At 48.0% G+C, this 22,338-nt stretch overlaps 1 protein-coding gene across 4 annotated transcripts in view; it reads left to right on the forward strand.

The window, feature by feature from the left end:
• RIN3 (Ras and Rab interactor 3) overlaps positions 1 to 22,338 on the forward strand; it is a 183,844-nt gene that overhangs the window by 46,577 nt on the left and 114,929 nt on the right. For all 4 annotated transcript variants that reach the window (XM_015144395.3, XM_015144397.3, XM_015144396.3 and 1 more), the window contains exon 3: positions 16,274 to 16,391. In XM_015144395.3, coding sequence (XP_014999881.3) covers positions 16,274 to 16,391 — 118 coding nt within the window. The remainder of the gene's footprint in view (positions 1 to 16,273; positions 16,392 to 22,338) is intronic.

A 22,338-nucleotide genomic window follows, 5' to 3' on the forward strand; every position in this document is an offset into this window, starting at 1 on the left:
ATCGCGCCACTGCCCTCTAGCCTGGGCAACAAGAGTGAAACTCTGTCTCAAAAAAAAAAAAAAAAAAAAAGATTCAGACGCCATAGGTGGTCCCCAGGCTGTGGGAACTCAAAAGGTCTTCAGAGACCACCTAGGTCTACCCCTGCTGGCACCGATGAGACACAGTGCTTCATTGTATCTGGCGCTGGTGCTCAGGAGGCTGGAGATCCAGGCCCTTTGTTCCAAGTATCTGTATGACCTTGACCACATCCCTCCCCTTCCCTGCTATCCACCTCCCCTCCTTGCAGCCTGCTTCTCTGATAAGGTTTTGGGAACATATTGGCCCATTTTTTGATTTGTGTGTATCCAGAAGCAAGGCAACCAACAGCCACCTTTATTCTGCATTCAGGCTGATGTTTAAAAATTTTTATTTTAGAATAGTTTTAGATTTACAGAAAAGTTGCAAAGATGGTACAAGGAGTTCCCATATACTCCACACCAGTTTCCCCCGTTGTTAACATCTAGCATTAGTGTGGTACATTCACCACAATTAAGAAACTGATCTTGATACATTAGTATTAACTAAAGCCCGTACTTTATTCAGATTTCCTGAGTTTTGTTTTGTTTTGTTTTTGAGACAGGTCTTGCTTTGTCACTCAAGCTGGAGTGCAGTGGTGCAATCACGGCTCACTGCAGCCTACCTCCTAGGCTCAAGTGATTCTCCTTCCTCAGCTTCCTGAGTAGCTGGGATTACAGGCACACACTACCATGCCCAGCTAATTTAGTTTTTACTTTTTGTAGACACGAGATCTCCCTATGTTGCCCAGGCTGGTCTTGAACTCCTGGGCTCAAGCAATCCTCCCACCTCGGCCTCCCATACCGCTGGAATTACAGGCGTAAGCCACCATGCCTGGCCATCTTTTACCTAACATCTTTTCTCTGCTCCTGGATCACATCCCATGTTACATTTAGTCATCTTATCTCCTTAGGCTTCTCTTGGCTGTGACATTTGCTCAGACTTCCTCTGTTTTTGATGATCTTGGCAGTTTTGAGGAACAGTGATGAGGTATTTTGTAGAATGTTCCTCGACCAGGACTTGTCTGATGGTTAGACTGGGGTTAGGGATTTGGGGAAGACCACAGTGGTAAAATATTCTAATCACATCATATGAAGGCAACAGACTCTCGGAATGACTTACCACTGGTAATGTTGACCTTGATCAACTGCTGAGGTTCTGTTCGCAGGGTTTCTGCACTTCAAAGTGACTCTTTCCCCCACTGCCTCTCTAGACTGTACTTTCCGGAAGGCAGTCGGCGTGCTCAGCCCGCCTTTAAGGAATGGGGAATTATACTCCACCTCCTTGATTTGCTATCTAATATACTATTTGGAATTTGTCTGTGCAAGAGATTTGCCTCTTCTCTCCCATCTATTTATTAAGCCATTTACTTACATCATTGTGGAATCAGGGGTACTTTTATACTTTGGACTATAATCCAATATTACTTGAATTATTTTGTTGTTCAAAGTGTTCCAGCTTTGGCCCCTGGGAGTCTTTCGGTTGGCTCCTGTATGCCTTTGACACACCACCCTCACTGTGCATGTGGGTGTGTGTTTTGTTTTTTGGAACACATCATTATTTCCTGGCAATACAAGACACTCCACGCTCGTCTTATATATTTCCTGCCCCAGTCCTAGAATCAGCCATTTCTCCAAGAAGCCCTCATTCCTTTTATATAGAATGATATTAGGAACCAAGATCTGGGCGCCGTGGGTGTTTGTTGCTACTGGAGAGTCAGTTGCTTCTAGGCCAAGGTGGTTTTTCATAAAAGAAACCTCTTTTAAGGTTGCTTTTGGTGGTGAAGGAGGTGAAGGGTTGGCTTAAAAGTTGTAGTAACCTGAGTTGTGATATGGACCAGCCATCTAGGTGGTTCAAAGCACCCTCCCTAGGTGTGAACCCAAGGAGTACCAATTCTGTTCAGTATTAGTTTGGTAAAAACCTTCAGTGGGCCAGGTGCAGTGGCTCATGCCTGTAATCCTGGCACTTTGGGAGGCCGAGGCGGGTGGATCACCTGAGGTCAGGAGTTCAAGACTAGCTTGGCCAACATGGTGAAACCCCATCTCTGCTTAAAATAGAAAAAAATAGCCAGGAGTGGTGGCAGGCATCTGTAATCCCAGCTACTTGGGAGGCTGAGGCAGGAGAATCGCTTGAACCCGGGAAGCTGCAGTGAGAAAAGATCGCACCACTATACTCCAGCCTGGGCAACAAGAGCAAAACTCTGTCTAAAAAAAAAAAAAAAAAAAAAAACCTTCAGTGAAGTGCCTCTGTTGTGAGACCAGGGGAAAAGGCATAACCATCAATCATTGCAGGATTACTTTGGACTAAGCACCATCTCTCATTTTTCCAACAACCCTGCAAAACGGGGGTGTGATCTCTATTCTGTAAGTGAGGAAACTCAGCTCTGAGAAGGAAAGAAGCCTGCCTGAGTCATATGGCTACCAAGTTGTGGAACTTGATTTAAACCCACAACTGACTGTCTCTAAAAGCTTAAAAAAAAAAAACAGTGTCTTGGCCTCACCCCCAGAAATGCTTGTCTCTTTGTTTTGGAGTGAGCCTCAGCCATCGGCATGTTTTAAAAGCTTCCTGGGTAATTCTGCCGTGTAGCCAGAGTTGAGAATTGCTGCTCTGTGCTACGCTAATGGGAAAGGCGGGCCTCAGTTTCCCCATATGTAAAATAAAGATATTGGGCAATATGTACCTTTATTCCATTTCCAGTCCTCAGTGGTTCTGATGATTTGTGGCTTGACTTTCTTACAGCTCTGTACACACACACACACCCCTACACCCCTAAGCTCTGTCAGAGTAAGGACTGAGGATATGAGGACCTTTGTCCAGGATGGGCCCCAGCCACTGGACTGCCAACCTCCACAGGCACAACCCCTGTGGACGTAGCCTCTCAGAAGAGCCAGCCACTTCTGTTTCTGCCCTAATGGGCATGATTGGAAATTTTCCCCAAGCAGCTGGAAAATAATCCTAAAATAACAAAAGTGGAAAAGCAGATAGCTCTGAATTGTCCAGGCCAAAAATGAATAGTAAAAACAAAACCCCTTATGGTGCATTTAGCTTTGGATTTTTATGTATTTTTTTGGAGAGGAAGAGGGGAGTGTGGTGGCTGCATAATTCTCTCCCTAAGCATATTCTGTCCCAGCTGTTAGTGAAATAAGCTGGTCTTTCCAAAACTCACCCTGGCTAAAGGTAGACAGGAAGAGGGTCTGAAGACTGGCGGTACTATTTCCTGGATTGCATTAATTTACCATGAAACTTACCCTCTTGCAAGACTCTTAGGGACTGGGAAAGAACCCCAGGGCACTGATGCTAGAAGAGTATCTTCTAGAAGAAAGGAGTCCTGGAATTGTTCAGCCTACCTCCCTTGTTATGAACTGGAAAAAGCCAGCTCAGAAAGGGGAAGTGACTTGCTCAAGGACACAGAGAAAACCAATGTCAGAACTAGGAAGGACACAAGTGTCTGACCCACAGCCCGGTGCTCTCACCACTGCCCGCTGTTGTTTTGGCGGGGGGTTGCGTGGGGGAATGCTAACTCTTCAAAGAAAATTGGACTCTCACAGTGGCAAGAGCCCAGCAGTTTGTACAATTGATGGAAAAGGATTTTTCTGTTTTCTGAGGATCCCTAATGCAATGCAGTGAGGGATGAAAAATGGAGGAAACACACACACACACACACACACACACACACACACACACACACACACACACACACGAAGGAACAGCTGACTCAGCAAGGTGTCAGACCAGGCTTGTTCCCAGAGAGGAGAGAGGTTGAGTGAGGACCCTGGGCCTAGGAAGTTTTGTTAGTGGCTAATCAGGGAAGGCTTTCAGGAGCAGTGGCAGATGGAGGGTACTACCATGGGCATGAATGTGAACTGCTCTGTTTGTAGGAACCCCAGGCAGCCCCCTGTCAGTGTCCTGGAGGTGGACAAAGGTGGCCCTGGCACCAGCACTTGCCTTCCTGTGTTCCCTCACTGCTCCACCTGGCTCATCTGCTCTGCCTGGCTCTTCTTCCCATCGAGGTTGAGCCCTGAAGTCCAGAGCTGCCCATCAGGATGCCTTTCCCTGTGCAGGGTGCCCCATGTCCTGCATGTTGCCCTTTTGATTTATGGAGCCATCCATGAACACTGACATCAGGAATGCTAGGGGCTTTGTGACATTCATTCTCAGGGTCAGGAGGCAGGTAGAGGGGGTCTGGGGAAGGAAGTGTTACCAGAAAGGGGTCCCAAGCCGGACCCTAAGAAAGGGTTCTTGGACCTTAGGCAAGAAAGAATCAGGGGCAAGTCCGCAGCGTAAAGTGAAAGCAAGTTTATTAGGAAAGTAAGAGGATAAAGAATAGCTACTCCACGGGCAGAGCAGTAGCATGGGCTGCTCGAATGAATGTGCTTAGAGTTATTTATCGATCAAACGCGGGGTGGATTATTCATGAGTTTTCTGGGAAAAGGGTAGGCATTTCCTGGAACTAAGGGTTTCCCCCCTTTTTAGACTACATAGGGTAACTTCTGGACTGCCATGGCATTTGTAAACGGTCATAGTGCTGGTGAGAGTGTCTTTTAGCTTGCTAATGCATTATAATTAACACATCATGAGCAGCGAGGATGACCAGAGGCCACTTTCATTGCCATCTTGGTTTTGATGGGTTTGGGCCGGCTTCTTTACCACATCTTGTTTTATTGTGACCTGTGACTAAGAATGCCTAACCTCCTGGAAATGCAGCCCAGCCGGTCTCAGCTGCCCCAGCCCCTATTCAAGATGGCGCTTCTCTTGAGCTGTAAGAAAGGTGCTCTGGAGCTATATGAAAATCAATGGATCACCTCTGACAGAAGTACCACATATTGACTGCTTACTATGTAGCAGGCACTCTGCTGATACCACCTGTGCAGCCTTTTCAACGATCCTTTGAGGCACTGGGTTAGTGGTGAATGCTTTCAACTTCAAGTGACAGCAAGCCCAGCTATGGTAGCTTCAGCCATAAGGATGCTATTGTTTATCTAGTGGGAAGAAGTCTGGAGGTTGGAGTCCAGGGCTAGTTTAGCAGCTCTTTGATGCCTTCAGTTCCCACTGTGTTCCCTCACTGCTTCGCCTGGGCTTCTCTCTACCCTTCTATTCCTCTGTCTTCAAGGTGCTGGCTTTTGGTCCTCAGGTTTCTCACCTCATGGTTGCAGAATGGCAGCTGCAGCTCCAGACACCTCACCCATTCAAAGGCAGGAGGTCACAGGCAAATGGCTTTCTCCTCCTAGGCTCTGCATTGTTGTTAGGGAACATGTGTTGTTGCAAATGCTTTATTGATCACCTGTGATATGACGAAGGCTAGGAAAGGGGGTGAATGGCCAAGGACAGCAGTATGGTCAAGATCGGCTCTGACCAAATGTGATACATCTCCTGAGTCAGGGCACTTTGCCACCGGAACTGGAATCAGAGTCTGTTAGCAAGGAAGGGGAGAGGGGACTGGTTCTTGGGGAGCTAACTCAGTAAGTATCACAGGCAGGGACTATTATGACCCCATTTCACAGAAAAAGAAGCCACCCAGAGAGTTCACATAGCTCCAAGTGGCTAACTAAGGACTAAACTTGGAAAGCTCGGCTCCAGAGCATGCGGGCAGAAGGTCTTACATGAAAGGGTTCAAGGTCCGACACTCCGGACCTGCTGCTTGAATGCCCATTCCCTTTCCCGTCTCCTTACTAACCTGTACCTCACTCTATTTTCTCATCTGCATAGAGGGTGTGATATTCAGAGCCTCAGGGAAGGAGCTGTTGCAGGTATCTAAAATCCCTAGCCTGGTGCCTGGCATGGAGTACATGCTTATTTACCACCAGTGGGTTGGTTGGGCTAGAGGTTATGTATTGTAGTGGTCACAAATGTGGCCTGGAGGTCACGTGTCTTGCATTCTTGTTCTGGCTTTGACACTAACAAGCGATGTGACCTCAGGAGGTCATTTCACTTCTCCAGGTTTCTTTGGCTGTAGAGTGAGGGGCTGGACCACATCACTGACTTTGAAACTTTCCCACTGAGCTGTGTGTATTCATCAGCAATGCCTGATGGAAGAGAGTAGGGGGATACCCAAAGGTGGAGGCCCCATGTCTGTATACCTCATGGCTATATCATTACCTACTTTACATAACAAGCCAACCCAACATTCGGTGACTTACAACAGTCACTATTTTATATTTGCTCATATTTCTATGGGTCAGCAATTTAGGCTGGGTTCAGCCGAGCAGTTCTTCTGCTGGTCTTTGCTGGGGTCAGTCATGCAGCTGCAATCATCTAGCAGCTTGACCAGAGGAGGATGGTCTATGATGGCCTCACTCATGTGTCTTGTGGTGGGTGCTGGCTGTTGGCTGGGCCACACAACTCCAGCTGGCTAGCTCAGGCTTCTTTACATGACAGCATAGTCCAAAGGGTGACATGGAAGCTGCATGCCTCTTGAAGCCCAAGCTCAGAACTCCACAGTGTCTCTTCTGCTGCATTTTTTTGGTCAATGCCAGTCCCAAGGCCATGCTGTTTTCACCAAGAGGTGAAAATAGACTCCATCTCTTGATAGGGGGAGCAGCAAAGACTTTGTGGCTCTTTTTAATCTACTGTAGAGGTGAATGCTCTTTGAGTCCTTTTTCCTGTCTCTTTGGTCAGCTGCAAGCATAGTAATAATCCTATTAATAGTTGTCATTTATTTGTCTAATGATATTAGGCACTTAAAATCATAGCATGTGATTTGGATCAGTAAATGAGAGCAATCTATAATAATAATTAATATTAATAATCAGGATTATAAGTTATTAAGTACATTTTCTGTGCCAAGCATTTTATATACATGATCAGCAATTCTTACAGCAATGCTGAATGATGTATCTTATTGTCCTCATGTTCAAATGAGGACACTGAGACCCCAAGAAGTAAAAGTAACTTGCCCACAGCTGGTGAGGGGCAGAGGTAGTATTTGTTTTTCACTGTGTCTCTAAACAGCTGGCTGCAGGGGGCAGAAAGGGGGGTGGGCTTTGAGACTTTTCACATGGAAACCCCAAAGGTGTTGGAGAAAGGGCTCTGGGTGGTCCTTCGGCTCTCCACCCCACCATGTACTCACCTGTAACAGCCATCATGGGCAACATCCCGTTGAAGTATGACCTGGGGACACCCGATCAGGGAGTGGGCAGGGGGGGCGATGTGGATATGAACAACTCATGAAGATGGCTGCTGCCTGACACTGACTTGGGCCAAACTCTGCCAGGTTTAAGCTGAGATAATTCACCATAATATAATCTAAAATGTTCTTCAGGTGTCACTGCAGCACAGTGATGCTGTTTTTGAGGTGCTGCCTGTGAATACCTTTTAGAAGGGTCTCCATGACTAGCTCAGCAGCTAAACCTCCCCAGAGAGGAACAGAACAGACCCTCTTATTCCAGTTGGCCAGAGCAGACCACTGACCTGGGCTCTTGCCCACAGCAGGTACTTGTCAATGTCACCCTCACCCATGACCACCTGGACAGGAAACATCAGAGGACTCCTGGAGCCACGCCAAACTCAGAGTCCCTCCCTGCCCCACTCTCCATTGTGAACTCACAGCCTCCAGCCTCCTCCGCCCCCCCAGGCCAGCGCCTTATGGTTTTCAGTCAGAAGACAAGAGCCACACGAGAGCCCTGTGGCCATGCTGAAAGGGTGGGTGATGGGTTCAGAACTGGGGAGCTGGCAGAGTCCAACCTCGGGGACTTTCCAGCCCTGTCGACACGCTGTGTAGATAACACAGCCCAACAGCGAGAGGGGAGCGAGATGCTTCACCATGTGGTGGGGATGCCTGACCCTAGTCCTGCTCTGGCAGTTGCCACCTGTGTGGCTCTGGGGAGGACTGAGTGATACCAGTCCTGGCACCTGTAAGGCTCCTGGCCCAGTGTGCACACGCTAGCCGCCGTTTTAACTTCTGCCTCCATGCTATGGACTTGAACCACTCTCTCTTTAGTTTATAATCTTGCGTTTGCCCCCTCTTGCCCTGGATCTGTAAGTTTCATCTCTTCTGGGGTCAGGCAGTCCCTTCTGATTCTTTTTCACAGTAAACACACATGGTGGACAGACTCCCAGGTCTAGGTGGAGCCTGAGACCAGGAGACAGAAGCTCAAAACCAGCTATGGGTAGGGTGAGTGGAGCATGGTCCTCAGTGAGCGTCCTGTTGGATGCTTTCCTCTGCAACTTTTCCATACATCTTCCAACCAGAGAGGCAGGGCCTTGGTTTCATTTTTTGTTTCTGCTGGGTGATGGCAGGTGTTGCCACCCCTATTTATGGACAAGAACACGGAGGCTCAGAGAAACCATACAATCACCCAGGGTCCCAGGGCTGGTAACTGGCTGCTCAGGGCTGTCTGAGAGCCCAGAAAGAAATACAGTTTGTGGGCCTGTCCCCAGCTGGAGGAGCTCCCTCTGAGAGCTCCTGCCTCTTTTTTTTTTTTTTTTTCTTTCTTTCTTGGAATGTGAGGATGGAGAACAGGGTCCGTGTCTGAACAAAGTGAGGAAACCTAGAAATAGCTATGGGCTGGGTGTGAAAGAGCTGATTCAATGCAGAGCAGCATCGAAGGACAGCCTAGTTGAAGCCAGCACCCAGGATTTGTCACGCCAGTCACCCTAGGGAGAGATGAGTGGGGACTAAGCGCATCAAAATAGTTAGGGGAGAAAGTAACCATCAGTAGAGTAAAAATATATATGTTGTACTGTGACCCTGGCCCGTGTAGACCTGTACCCTCCAACAAGAAGTCGACCCTTATTATAGGCAAAGGTCTTCTATTTTATTTTCTTCTGTTTCATTCTGGAAAAAGAAATTTTGGGTGGCATTAGCACTAATGGGTCATGACCTGCAGTTTGAAAAGCACTGCCCTTCCTTCCTGTGCCATCCCTGCCCCTAAAGGTGAGGCAGCCCTGCCATGCGCCTGTGCTTCTAACCAGTGACCTGGGGTGTGTCCCCTACACGTGCACCACAAAGAGAGCACTTTCCCAGTGCCGACAGAAATCTACAGTTTGGTTGCAATTTAGGAGGGCTCCAGCCTCAGCTCCCACCCTGACTCGGGGTCAGGGGTCAAAGTTTGCCTTCCCAGTGGCACCACTGGCTCCTGCTCTGCCTTTCTTTCCATGCCCTACTCAGCAGAGAGGCCCTGAGGGCACCCCAGAGTTCCCTCATGGTAGATACACACACACATACACACACACACACACTCTCTCACACACACTGTCCACCTTAACTAATGACATTCAGGCCAGGCACAGTGGCTCACGCCTGTAATCCCAGCACTTTGGGAGGCCAAGGTGGGTGGATCACTTGAAATCAGGAGTTGGAGACCAGCCTGGCCAACATGATGAAGCTCCATCTCCACAAAAATACAAAAATTAGCCAGGCATGGTAGTGCACGCCTGTAATCCCAGCTAGTCGGAAGGCTGAGGCAGGAGAATCACTTGAACTCTGGTGGCAGAGGTTGCAGTGGGCTGAGATCATGCCATTGTGCTCCAGCCTCAGCGACAAAGTGAGACTCGGTCTCAAAAAAAAAAAAAAAAGTGACATTCAGAAAATGTGATTAATTATGGAGTTTATTCTAGCACAAAACTCGAGAGTAGCCACCCAGGAGACACCGACTCCAAATGAACAAGGCCAGCGTTGAAGGTGAAGTTAAGGTTTTATACAGATAGAGACAGAGAAGTTTTAGCAGAATGACATTTTCCATATGAGACCACTGCATGCCCCAGTGATCTGATTGGTTACAGATTGCTACATCCTGGGAAGATTACTTTATTACTCCTGTTAAATTAAGTTTAGCCTAATGCTGCCTCCTTACATATTTTAAGTTCTGCTTAAAGGTTTTTCTGGACATAGTGAACTGTAACCTAACTGCAGGTGTAAACAGATGTAAATTACTCTCGTGACAATCACTGAGTCTTGGCCAGTCAAAGGTGGCCAACTGGTCAAACAGTGTTCAAACAAGGCAAATGCCGAGCTGTAACCAATCCAACTGTTTCTGTACCTCACTTCCAGTTTTTGTCCATTACTTTCCTTTTACTGTTCATAAATCTTCCACTACGTGGCTGCTATGCTGGAGTCTCTCTGAACCTATGCTGGCTCAGGAGTTGCCCGATTTTGAATCGTACTTTGCTCAACTAAATTCTGTGAAATTTAATTGGTCTAAGGTTTTTCTTTTAATACTCCATAAGAAGGGGAGTGTTCTGAGGGGGTCTTATCTCTGCTGCTGTTTGGTCTTCAATATTTACAGGAAATCAGCTGCAGAGGTTGCAGTTGCATGCAGCGGTGTTGACTCAGGCTACAAAGTCACATTCCTCTCAAGGCTCTGAAGAATTTGAAGTTCCAACAGCTTTAAGTCCCAATTATTTTAAGTTTGAATTTAATTTCACAGCACTCACCCACACTCACACACATACACTCACTCACAATTGTCTGACACCAGCTGGGTGTCCAACAATTTGGACACTACCCAGAGTGAGTGCAGACTCCAGGGGCGGCTCCTCCTTCCCACGCCGGCCACAAGTGGGCTTCCCAGGCTACCTGCACTTCTGTCCAATTTGGCTTCAAATTCAGGAGTTCCCATGGTCCCCATTCAGGTTTGATAATCCGATAGGACAACTCAAAGACTCACAAAGTGTTATACTTCCAATTACAGTTTTGTATAAAGGATACAGCACAGGAACTACCAAACAGAAAAGGCACATAGGGTGAGGTCTGGGCGGGGCAGCCACAGAGTCCCCATCACCTCTCCTCCTATTCGCAGGGGGGGTCCAGACAGGTCTGCAGCATCCTCAGTTCTTGCCTCCTCAGAAGAAAGAATTTGACAAAGTGGGCATAAGGCAGAGTGAGAGGCCCAGGCAAGTCTAAAGCTTTACTAAAGCTTTCGAGCAGGAACAAAAGGAAGGAAACTACACTTGGAAGAGGGCCAGGCAGGTGGCTTCAGACATCTAGTGCACGGTTTGACCTTTGACTTAGGGTTTTCTGTGTTGGCATGCTCCTGGGGTCTTGCGTCCCTTCTCCCCTGAGTCTCGGAGCGGGCTTCTTCCCTTGGAGTGGGCTGTCCGCATGTGCAGTGATCCGCCAGCACTCGGAGGGGCCACGTGCGCAGTGTGGTTACTGGAGTTGTGCGCATGCTCAGTTGAGGCGTTCTTCCTGTACCGGTCCAGTGTTTCTAGAAGAAGGTCCTATACCAGTTATGCTCCGCCATTTTGCGTCTTAGTGCTCATGCTTGAGCCCACGGGCACACTTTGTGAGATATTATTGAGAAGATGCTGATCACCAGTTTTCAGGTTTTTTCTATCTCTTGGGAGACTGTGTTTCCCTGGTGTGCAAGCTGCAACCAATTATTATTTTAGCGAGACAGCTAACAACTGCCTGCCCATCATTTGATGGTCACCTGACATTCCTGGTGGGGGAGGGGACTCTCCTGCCCTGCTCATGCCTGACTACCTACTGTAACATTTTCCCCTCAAGAGTCTAAGACCCCAATCCTTGGGGAAAATGGATGGTCAGTCTTTTGTAACTGCTTCCTGCAGTTATAGAGAGGGGCGGTGGTGGTTGTTCTGTGGGTCTTGGCCTCTGCTAGCTGTCCAGGCAGGGTGGCTCCGTGGGTTGGTGAGAGTAGTATCCAGCCAGGTCAAAGGGAAATGGGCAGAACTTTGCCTCTGTCATGTCCCACTGATGGGAAGTCTAGTGGTCTCCTGTAGAAGGGTGACTCTTTTTTTTTTTTTTTTTTTTTTTTGAGATGGAGTCTTGCTGCGTCACCCAGGCTGGAGTACAGTGGTGCAATCTTGGCTCAGTGCCACCTCTGCCTCCCAGATTGAAGCTATTCTCCTGCCTCAGCCTCCCAAATAGTTGGGATTACAGCGTGCACCACTGTACGTGACTAATTTTTGTATTTTTAGTAGAAACAGAGTTTCACCTTGTTGGCCAGGCTGGTCTCGAACTCCTGACCTCAAGTGATCCACCTGCCTCAGCCTCCCAAAGGGCTGGGATTACAGGCATGAGCCACTGTGCCTGGCCAGAAGGGTGACTTTTGAATATTGAGGGGATGGCATCTCTCACTGAGGATCAGCTGGAGACAAATCAGGTTATTAGATTTAGAAGAATGTCAAAACAAAATAAGGGGGTAAGGACAGCTCCAAAAAATCCCAAGGTTGGTGACACTCCCAAGTAGCTGACACTCCTGGAAGCTGGGTGCATCTTCCTCCCAGCACAGCCAGAAAGTCCAGAGATTTTATTTCAGAGACATGATTGATTAAATCATTGGCCATGTAATTGAACTCAGTCTCCAGTCCCCTTCTGGGGGTCACACGTGGGGCCGAAGGTTCCAACCCTCTAAGCAAGTGCTTAGTCTTTCTGTGGCCAGCCCCTCCCTTGAATCTAAGGTCCCACCAGGAGTACCTAATAGCAGAAGCTCAGGTTAGGTCAAAACGGGCTCATTATGAATAATAAAAAACACTCTCATCTCTCAGGAAATTCCAAGGGTTTTTGAAGCTCTGTGCCAGGATTGGGTACAAAGACTGGCGATGTGTTTCTGTCTTACTATATACCACACTCACCCCCACACACACTCACGTTCCTTCACACACTCACATTGCCTTACACACTGCTGGTTCTCATGGGCCTGGTGACCAAGGAGGCAGCTCCACCTTGAACCTCCATAGAGGCAAAGCAACCTCATTTCTTTGAAAGACTCCACGTCCTGGGGTCAGTTCAACTTCAGGGGAATGCACTAGTTCAGAGATGCTGCAGCTCCAAGTAGGGTGACGATTTGGCAGCAGCCGAGGCTTGTCTGTAAGCCTCTGAGCAGAGAGCCAGGCCTGGCGGAGGCATCTAGAGGTAAGCCAATGTCCAGTAGGAACACCTTGTGGGCAGGCACCACCTCCTCCCCTTTCCCCTCGCTCCCGCATGAAGCAGCGCAGCATCATTTTTCTGGGGTAATACCCGAGGTTCGTTGCCTCACACCAAGGAAATAAAGGTTACGAACACACAAGGAATGAGGTTAAGAGCAGAGGTTTAAAAGATGAAAGAAAGAGAAAAGCTCTTTCCTGCAGAGAGAGGGTGTCCTGAACAGGTCTTCCGGTCCATGGTGAAGTGCAGGAGGTCTTATAGGTGAGCTTGAGGAGGAAGTATCTGATTTACATAGAGTACCAGAGATTGGCTGGACAGGTGTGCCATTAGCATTGCACGAGAAGAAGCTGGCTGCCCCACCCTAATCTTTTATTATGTAGATGGATTCTCTACATGACCAGGGCTATGTTGCCTACTTTTCCACTGTACACGTGGTGACAAAGAAAAGGGAAGGTGGAGCCTCCATGTTGAACATACCTGGCTTCCAGGTAACCCTTTTCTATTGGCACAGCTGCCGGCATTCGCCCGTGCAAGCTTCCAGGTTGCTTGTCTATGTTTGCAGCTTGAGTTTTTCAGACTGTTCTTTGTTATAGAAGAAATTATTTGGGGGCTGCTTTTTGTTAAAAGGGAAGCTCAGCAGAGGACCCTGTTACCCTCACTCTCTGCCTAAATACTTTCTTTTTAGCTCCTGTATCACCGAAGTACCCCTTCCATCGCCCCCTGTTGCTCCTGGTTCTAATTATCTCTTCATCCTGCTCTGCTGGAGGGGAGGGGCTGCGAAAAACTCATTTCCAACCTCAGTTTGGTAACTAGTGATTCATCGCGCTGCTGCTCTGGAAGGGCCGTACGCTCTCACGGAGACCAGGATCTTAGGCCGCAGGGCCGCCCTCTGCAAGCCAAGTGGAGGCAAAATTGAGCACTCAGGATCTAGAGGTGAAGGTCCTGAGTTTCAGGTCTCAGCTCCACCACTTACAACCCTGTGATCATGAGCATTACTTGCCTCTCTCTGCCTCAGTTTCCTCATCTATAAAATGGGGATAACCATAATGTCTCCCCCATAGGTTTAATAGGAGAATTAAGTGAGATCATAGAATCTAATTAATGCACTAGTATTTGGATTTAGACCAGACTAGGGAGGCCATTAATCATTAATAGTAATACGGTTCTAGTATTTTTTTTTAACAATTATACATAACAACTATAGAATAACAATGATTATGATGATACAGCAATATAGTAATATTAGTAATCAATACAATAGCAGCAGAATTTGGGATATCACCAGAGCAGGGTCAGGACAGAGGACTCCTCAGGAGCCTCCTGTGCTTGGGGCTGTATCCTCGTGTTACCAGAAAGGGTTCCGGATCCAGACCCCAAGAGTAGGTTCTTGGATCTGACACGAGAAAGAATTTGGGGTGAGCCCACAGAATAAAGTGAAAGCAAGTTTATTAGAGAAGTGAAGAAGCAAAAGAATGGCTGCTCTATCCTGGTGCACTGTCTCATACTCATGCTTGACTGAATATGCTTATGGTTTCTTCTTGATTATTTGCTAAACAGAGGGTAGATTATTCATGAGTATTCCAGGAAAGGGGCAGGCAATTCCTGGAACTAAGAGTCCCTCCCCTTTTTAGATATAGGGTAACTTCCTGACGTTGCCATGACATCTGTAAACTGTCATGGCGCTGGTGGGAGTGTCTTTTAGCATGCCGATGCATTATAATTAGCACATAATGAGCAGTGAGAACGACCAGAGGTCACTTTGGTCGCCATCTTGGTTTTGGTGGGTTTGGGCCGGCTTCTTTACCACATCCTGTTTTATCAGCAGGGTCTTTGTGACCTGTATCTTGTGCCCACCTCCTGTCTCATCCTGTGACTTAGAATGCCCTAACCTCCTGGGAATGCAGCCCAGCAGGTCTCAGCCTTATTTTACCCAGCCCCTATTCAAGATGGGGGTCACTCTGGTTCAAACGGACACTCAGATATCCCAGTGTCCCTGCTCTGCAGCCTTTCTTCAGCAACCTTGGCCAGACACCTAGTTTTCCAAACTCTAACCCAGAAGCTTGGGGCTGGAGTAGGAGAGGCTTAAGCTCCAGGGGTGGGGTCAAGACCAGAGCCGGGAGGGGAAGACACAGACCAAGTCCTTCCCCTATCCAGGGATGCCCCCTCCCGCTTCCTGGGAAAGCTGTGCCACAGGAGGTTGGGGAGATTCCAGAAGGTGTCTCCTGGAAAGGAGGGATGAGCTTGCTGGGACCTGCCAAGATTCAAAGGACATTTTAAAACAGCAGAGTCTGTGAAAGGCGGCAGAATCCCGCTCCCCATGTTTGCCCTCGGGACCCTCACTGAAGCAGAACCATTGCTCAGAGCGTGAGAAGGAGAAGCAAGTGTCCATGAACATGCTGGCTCCGGGTGAGACCTCAGCTAGTGTTTGGTTTCTAGAGCACAGCTGCGTCCTCAGGGCCTAGAGTCATGGTTTTATCAGAAGAGAGTAAACCCACAGCAGAAGCAAGTCTTCCTGCTCAGGACTTGGAGTCTGCATGCAGAGGCCTCGTGGCATGGAGGTCCCAAGCGTTGACACCAGTGTCTGGAGGCCAAATCCAGTTCTTCCCTTATAGCTGTGAGACCTTGGCCAGGATCACCTTCCAGAGCATGTCCTGTGGGCCAAGCCCTAACAGGTATTAACTCAGTCAGTCATCACACCAGCTTGAGGAGGGGGCATCCTGTTATAATCAGAGAGTACCTCAGTTCCTTCATCTGTGAAATGGGGATAATAATAAAACTCATGGGGTGATGGAGAGGATGGAGCAAGTTACTATATGTGGAGTGTCCTGATGGGTCTTGTCACAGCGAGAGCTCTATATTAAGTATTAGCTCTTTTTATTTTTTCAGAGGAAAAAAAGGTGTGAATTGACCAATATCTGTGATTGTCTCCAGCAGCCTCCCCCAGAGCATACGTGCTGGGGTGAGAGTTGAAATTCAACCTGACTCCCGTACGTTAGAGCTTTTCTGAGTGTAGACTCAGGACCACTCACATAAGAGCCAGCCAATTCCAGCCCCCCTTACAGAACCAGCATCTCGGGGTGGGGGCATAGGAATCTTAAGACCTCCCCCCGCCATGGACTCTGTGCCTCCAATACCCTTACAGAAACATTGATTTCATTGAACCCTTCAGTGGGCAAATGAGAAACTGAGCATGCAAGATCCTAGTGTGGACATGGGCCAGGTGACACAAGACTCTTGGGGCAGAACCCCCAGTGTCCCTGAGGTATCCTTGACCTCCCTAGCCTGCCTCCTCATTTCAGGAACCTTCCAGATGACTTCCATCCCATGGTTGTCCTCCTCACCTTCACCCAAATCTTTGATTCACAGAGCTCCCTCCCCTTCTTTGGTTTCAGATGTTCCTGGTCCGCCGGGACAGCAGCTCGAAGCAGCTGGTGCTCTGTGTCCACTTTCCTTCCCTGAACGAGAGCTCAGCCGAGGTGCTCGAATACACCATTAAGGAAGAAAAGTCGAGTAAGTGCCCGTCTTCTCTGTTTTCACTTTGACCACACGGCAGCAGCAGCAGCAGCAGCAGCAGCTAGGCTGCACCTTCTAGCCACAGACTCTCCCAGACGCACTGATGGTGTTTAAAATTAGAAAGAGGAAAAGCTTTCAGTCACTGAAGTTACTTAGCCAGACTTGTTCTGAACTCAGTTCATCATCCAAAGTCAGTGTGAATTTCTGCTCACCCTCGTCGCAGCTGGTTGGCTTTGCGTTCTTGTGGCCACAGTGAAGTTTCCTCTTGTTAGCTCAATGCAGGGATGCTGGAGAAAGGGAGGAAAAGAAGAAGAAATGTCTGCACCCTTGGTTCCTAGTGTCAGCTCAGCACACACTCAATCCATGATTGCAGACAAGTCACTTAATCTTTCTGAGCCTCAGTTTTCTCTTCTGTCAAATGCACGTAATAGTCACAGAGCTTTTGTGAGGGTCAAACTGACAAACACTTTGAAAGACAAAAATCTGGACCAGACTGGATGGCTCACACCTATAATCCCAACACTTCGGAAGGTAGAGGCTGGAGGATTCCTTGAGCCCGGGATCTGGAGACTAGCCTGAGCAACATAGAAAGACCCCATCTCTACAAAAGATAAAAATAAATAAGCCAGGTGTGATAGAATGCACCTGTGGCCCCAGCTACTTGGGAGGCCGAGGTGGAAGGATGGCTTGAGCTAGGGAGGGTGAGGCTGCAGTGAACTATAATTGTGCCACTGCATTCCATCCTGGGTAACAGAAGGAGATTTAAAAAAAAAAAAAAAAAAAAGACAGAAATCCTGTGTGTGTGTAGTGCTGCTAGAAGTAGGCATGGGCCTCAGTGGGAAAATGTTTCGGGCCCCCTCCCTAGGGCGGGTTTGTTCTGATAATATGGTGTCACTGGGTTTGGGGCCCTTGTGGACTGCTGGGCACCCATCTGTGCCAGCTTCCCCTCCTCGCATGGTACAACCACTCAGTGGGTGCTTCTTCCCCTCTGCCCAGATAGACCCAATTTATCAAGACGGAAATTGCAACAGAGAAAGAGTTTGATGTACATAAAGCCAACTAAACAGGAGACGGAGCTTTATTATTACTCAAATCAGCCTCCCTGAAAATTTGGAGGCTAGGGTTTTTTAAAGACAGTTTGGCGGGTAGGAGGGGCATGGAGGGGGAAAGCTGATTGGTTGGGTCAGGGATGGAATCACAGGGAGTTGAATCTGTCTTCTTGCACTGAGTCAGTTCCTGGGTGAGGGCCACAAGACCAAATGAGCCAGTTTACTGGTCTGGGTGGCGGGCACCAGCAGATCCGTAAGAAAGAATGCAGACCTCAAAAGCCAATCTTAGGTTTTATGATAGTAACGTTATCTACAGGAGCAACTGAGGACATTAGTGATCTTGTGGCCTCTGGCTACATGACTCCTGAGCTATAATTTCTTTTTTTCTTCTTTTCTGTGTTTTTTTTTTTTTTTTGAGACAGAGTTTCGCTCTTGTTGCCTAGGCTGGAGTACAATGGCATGATCTTGGCTCACCACAACCTCCGCCTCCCAGGTTCAAGTGATTGTCCTGCCTCAGCCTCCCTAGTAGCTGGGATTACAGGCATGTGCCACCACACCCGGCTAATTTTTGTATTTTTAGTAGAGATGGAGTTTCTCCACATTGGTCAGGCTGGTCTCGAACTCCCCACCTCAGGTGATCTGCCCACCTTGGCCTCCCAAAGTGCTGGGATTACAGGCGTGAGCCACCGTGTCTGGCCCTGAGCCATAATTTCTAATCTTGTGGCTAATTTGTTAGTTTTTCAAAGGTGGTCTGGTCTCCAGGCGAGGAGGAGATTTGTTTCAGGGAGAGGCTGTTACTATCTTTGTTTCAAAGTTAATTCTAAACTAAATTCCTCCCAGAGTTAGTTCCGCCTATGCCTAGGAATGAACAAGGGTAGTTTGGAGGTTAATGGCAAGATGGAATTGGTTAGGTCAGATCTCTTTCATTATCATTTCCTCGTCATAATTTTTGCAGAAGCAGTTTCAATGGCTATGTGTACATGCCAGGCATTCAGATCCAAACAGCCTGTTAGAAGAATCTGTAGAATATTCCAAGCACTGGTTTACATCTCTTGTAAATGGATCCAGGGTGTTGAGGGAAGCCTTTTACCCTCGGCTAGCAGCAGAGTGACAACAGTTAAGAAGACTCATTAAATATTCTCAAGCCTTTGTTTCTCAAGAAACATGTGTGCCTGACACTGGGAAGATGCAAAGATGAAGCAAACAGAGTTCTTGGCCTCAGGGGCCTCCAAATCTGGTTGGAGGGTGAGGACACACTGGCATGGGGGACAGACATCACTTGCTGTGCAGTATAGCAGGCATTACTGCAAAGGGACCTCTGGCTGGGGGCACAGAGGATACAGGTCACTGTGGGAAGGATTCAGGAGGGTGTCAAAAAGGAAGAAGCCTCAGACTGGGTCCCGAAGGTTAGTATATTAGTTCAATTCAAGGTTAATCTTCTAGCCCTAGAAGTGGACTAGGAAGGGAACGCAGAAGCAGATTACCTTTCTTGCTATAAGGAGATCTTTCCGCAGAGACCCAGAGCCCCACAGAATGGATAAAACAAAACTCGCCGGGCGCGGTGGCTCATGCCTGTAATCCCAGCACTTTGGAAGGCGGAGGCAGGCGGATCACGAGGTCAAGAGATCGAGACCATCTTAGCCAACATGGTGAAACACCATCTCTACTAAAAATACAGAAATTAGCTGGGGGTGGTGGCACGCGCCTGTAGTTCCAGCTACTTGGGAGGCTGAGGCAGGAGAATTACTTGAACCTGGGAGACGAAGGTTGCAGTGAGCTGAGATCGCACTCCTGCACTCCAGCCTGGCGACAGAGCGAGACTCCATCTCAACAACAACAAAAACAAAACACAACCCACACATTCATGTGTTCAGCAGAGTTATGGAGTGCCCATTCTGTGCCAGGCACTGTTCACTGCCTCTCGGAGCTCACTTCAGGTGGAGGGAGGGAATAAAGAGTAACCATCCAGGATGACTGGCAGATGGAGAGGTGTGCTATGGGGAACATGTGAGCATGGATAATTAGCTAGCTCCTGCAAGAACCAGCATAATGGCTTAACCCCAGAAGCTGGTTTCCCACTCATAGGCAAGGTTCCTGGCCAGTGGGGAAGGAACAGGGACCCCAGTGGAAGAAGAGGCTCTGCCACCTTCAGCGTGCAGCCTCCAGTTTCCTAGGACTGACTCCAAGCCAGTAGGCTGGAAAGGGGAAAGAGCATGGAGAAGGCTTGTGGTTGGGTCTTCCTGCCAAGGCCTAGGAGTGGGTGTGTCACCTGTGCCGCATTCCATTGACTAGAACTTGGTCACATGATCACAGCTAACTGCAAGGGAAACTGGGTCCAACCATGTGCCCAGGCCCTGAGAACCCAAACTTCTCCGTGCTACCTCATACACTCTATCCTAAAGTAAGGTCAGCTAAACAAGCTATCGGGCCCATACCCCGAAAATGTTGGTCACATCCTTCCCGTACTAATTAACCCACTAGCCCAACTCATTATCTACACCACAATAAAAAAAGAACAGCACCTGGGTTTTGAACTACTAGAAGCCTGATCCATGGGTAGTAAGGATAGCGAGTGTGGGGTTGGGGCAAATCATTTATATAGCAAACTTGATTGACACCTCCATCCTGTGAAGTCCAGCGTGGAAGAAAATGTGAGGTTCTCAAAGGAGGAGAGTGTTATGGTTTTCCCAGACCAAGTGTACAGCACCCTCTGATGACAGCAGAAGAGGTAGGGCTCTTTGGGGCATCCACTGCTCTCCAAGAACCTGAGTCCCTTCTCATTTGGCCAGGGCCAGGCCGCCTTAGCAGGTGCCCCTGAGGCCACACAGCCCCTGGGTGTGCTTATGGTCTCCTGGGAGATAGAGAGGACCATCCTCTATCTATTAGTAGATAACAGATACAAGGAGGGTTCTGGCCTGTCTCTTACTAAGAGCAGCCAGGCTTTCAGGGACTCAGCTGCCACCTGCGAGTTACCTACAACTTTTAGAAACCCAAGAGCCGGCTGTGCTCTTGAATTTCCACAGGAACATTGGGAAAGTAGCAGAGGTTGGAGGTTGCGATGAGCTGAGCTGATCAGCCTGTGCTCTAGGAGCCTGAGGAGGGAGTGCTCTTCACAGGCAGGGTGGCCAGGAAGGCTTCCTGGAGGAAAGGCACATCAGGCTGGATCAGCAGACTGTCTGAAAGTTCTGCTGACGTCCTTTGCGCCGTACTCCTTCCCGACCTCCCTGCCCAGCCTCCAGGGTCACCACTCCACTGTCTCTCCAACCCAATGACACTCCTGGAAACCAGGACATTGTGTCTGGTTTCATGTCTCGTTTCCCATTAGTCACCAATGAAAAACCAAAACTGGTTGGTAGTTAAACAGCAGTAAAAACAGGATTTGCTCAGAACTATTGCATTAAGGACGAAGAGACTTCGGTATAGAACTGGGCTCAACTCCAAATAGAGCATGGGCAGGTGGGGGTTATAGCCAGGAAGCAGGGTGGGGGCAGTGGATGGAAAATCACTAAGGGGAAACATTAGAGGTAGGGAGGATTCTGGTGAAACTGACCCAACAGGATTCTTGCTGAAGGCAGGCAGGGTGATCAGACAGCACCCGGGGGGATGGTGGAGGTTGAAGAAACTGATCAGATATTGACAGTGATCAGATATCAAGGGGGAGGGGTTTTTCTAAACCAGCGAAGCAGGATTCTTGCTAAAACGGGATTTTAGCAGGCACAGATGAGCCTAGGAGAAGGTTCAGGAGCCTGACTAAAGTTTGGTCAAGCAACTAATTTTTTCAAGCCCAAGGGACAAATCAGGTCACTCAGAGACAGAGACGGCCAGCCTACTTCTGTGGGTTCTTTCTTCCTCCCAGGGCCATGTGGCCAAATCTCATTTTCCATTTTTATTTTATTTTATTATTATTTTTTATTATACTTTAAGTTCTAGGGTACATGTGCACAACGTGCAGGTTTGTTACATATGTATACATGTGCCATGTTGGTGTGCTGCACCCATTAACTCGTCATTTACATTAGATATATCTCCTAATGCTATCCCTCCCCCCACCCCCTCCCCACAATAGGACCCGGTGTGTGATACTCCTCTTCCTGTGTCCAAGTGATCTCACTGTTCAATTCCCACCTATGAGTGAGAACATGCGGCATTTGGTTTTCTGTTCTTGCGATAATTTGCTGAGAATGATGGTTTCCAGCTGCATCCATGTCCCTACAAAGGACACGAACTCATCCTTTTTTATGGCTGCATAGTATTCCATGGTGTGTATGTGCCACATTTTCTTAATCCAGTCTATCACTGATGGACATTTGGGTTGATTTCAAGTCTTTACTATTGTGAATAGTGCCGCAATAAACATACGTGTGCATGTGTCTTTATAGCAGCATGATTTATAATCCTTTGGGTATATCCCCAGTAGTGGGATGGCTGGGTCGAATGGTATTTCTAGTTCTAGATCCTTGAGGAATCGCCACACTGTTTTCCACAATGGTTGAACTAGTTTACAGTCCGACCAACAATGTAAAAGTGTTCCTATTTCTCCACATCCTCTCCAGCACCTGTTGTTTCCTGATTTTTTTAATGATTGCCATTCTAACTGGTGTGAGATGGTATCTCATTGTGGTTTTGATTTGCATTTCTCTGATGGTGAATGATGAGCATTTTTTCATGTGTCTGTTAGCTGTATGAATGTCTTCTTTTGAGAAGTGTCTGTTCATATCCTTTGCCCACTTTTTGATGGGGTTGTTTGTTTTTTTCTTGGAAATTTGTTTGAGTTCTTTGTAGGTTCTGGATATTAGCCCTTTGTCAGATGAGTAGATTGCAAAAATTTTCTCCCATTCTGTAGGTTGCCTGTTGACTCTGATGGTAGTTTCTTTTGCTGTGCAGAAGCTCTTTAG

Source organism: Macaca mulatta, chromosome 7 (assembly GCF_049350105.2).
Source record: "Macaca mulatta isolate MMU2019108-1 chromosome 7, T2T-MMU8v2.0, whole genome shotgun sequence".
Lineage (NCBI taxonomy): Eukaryota > Metazoa > Chordata > Mammalia > Primates > Cercopithecidae > Macaca > Macaca mulatta.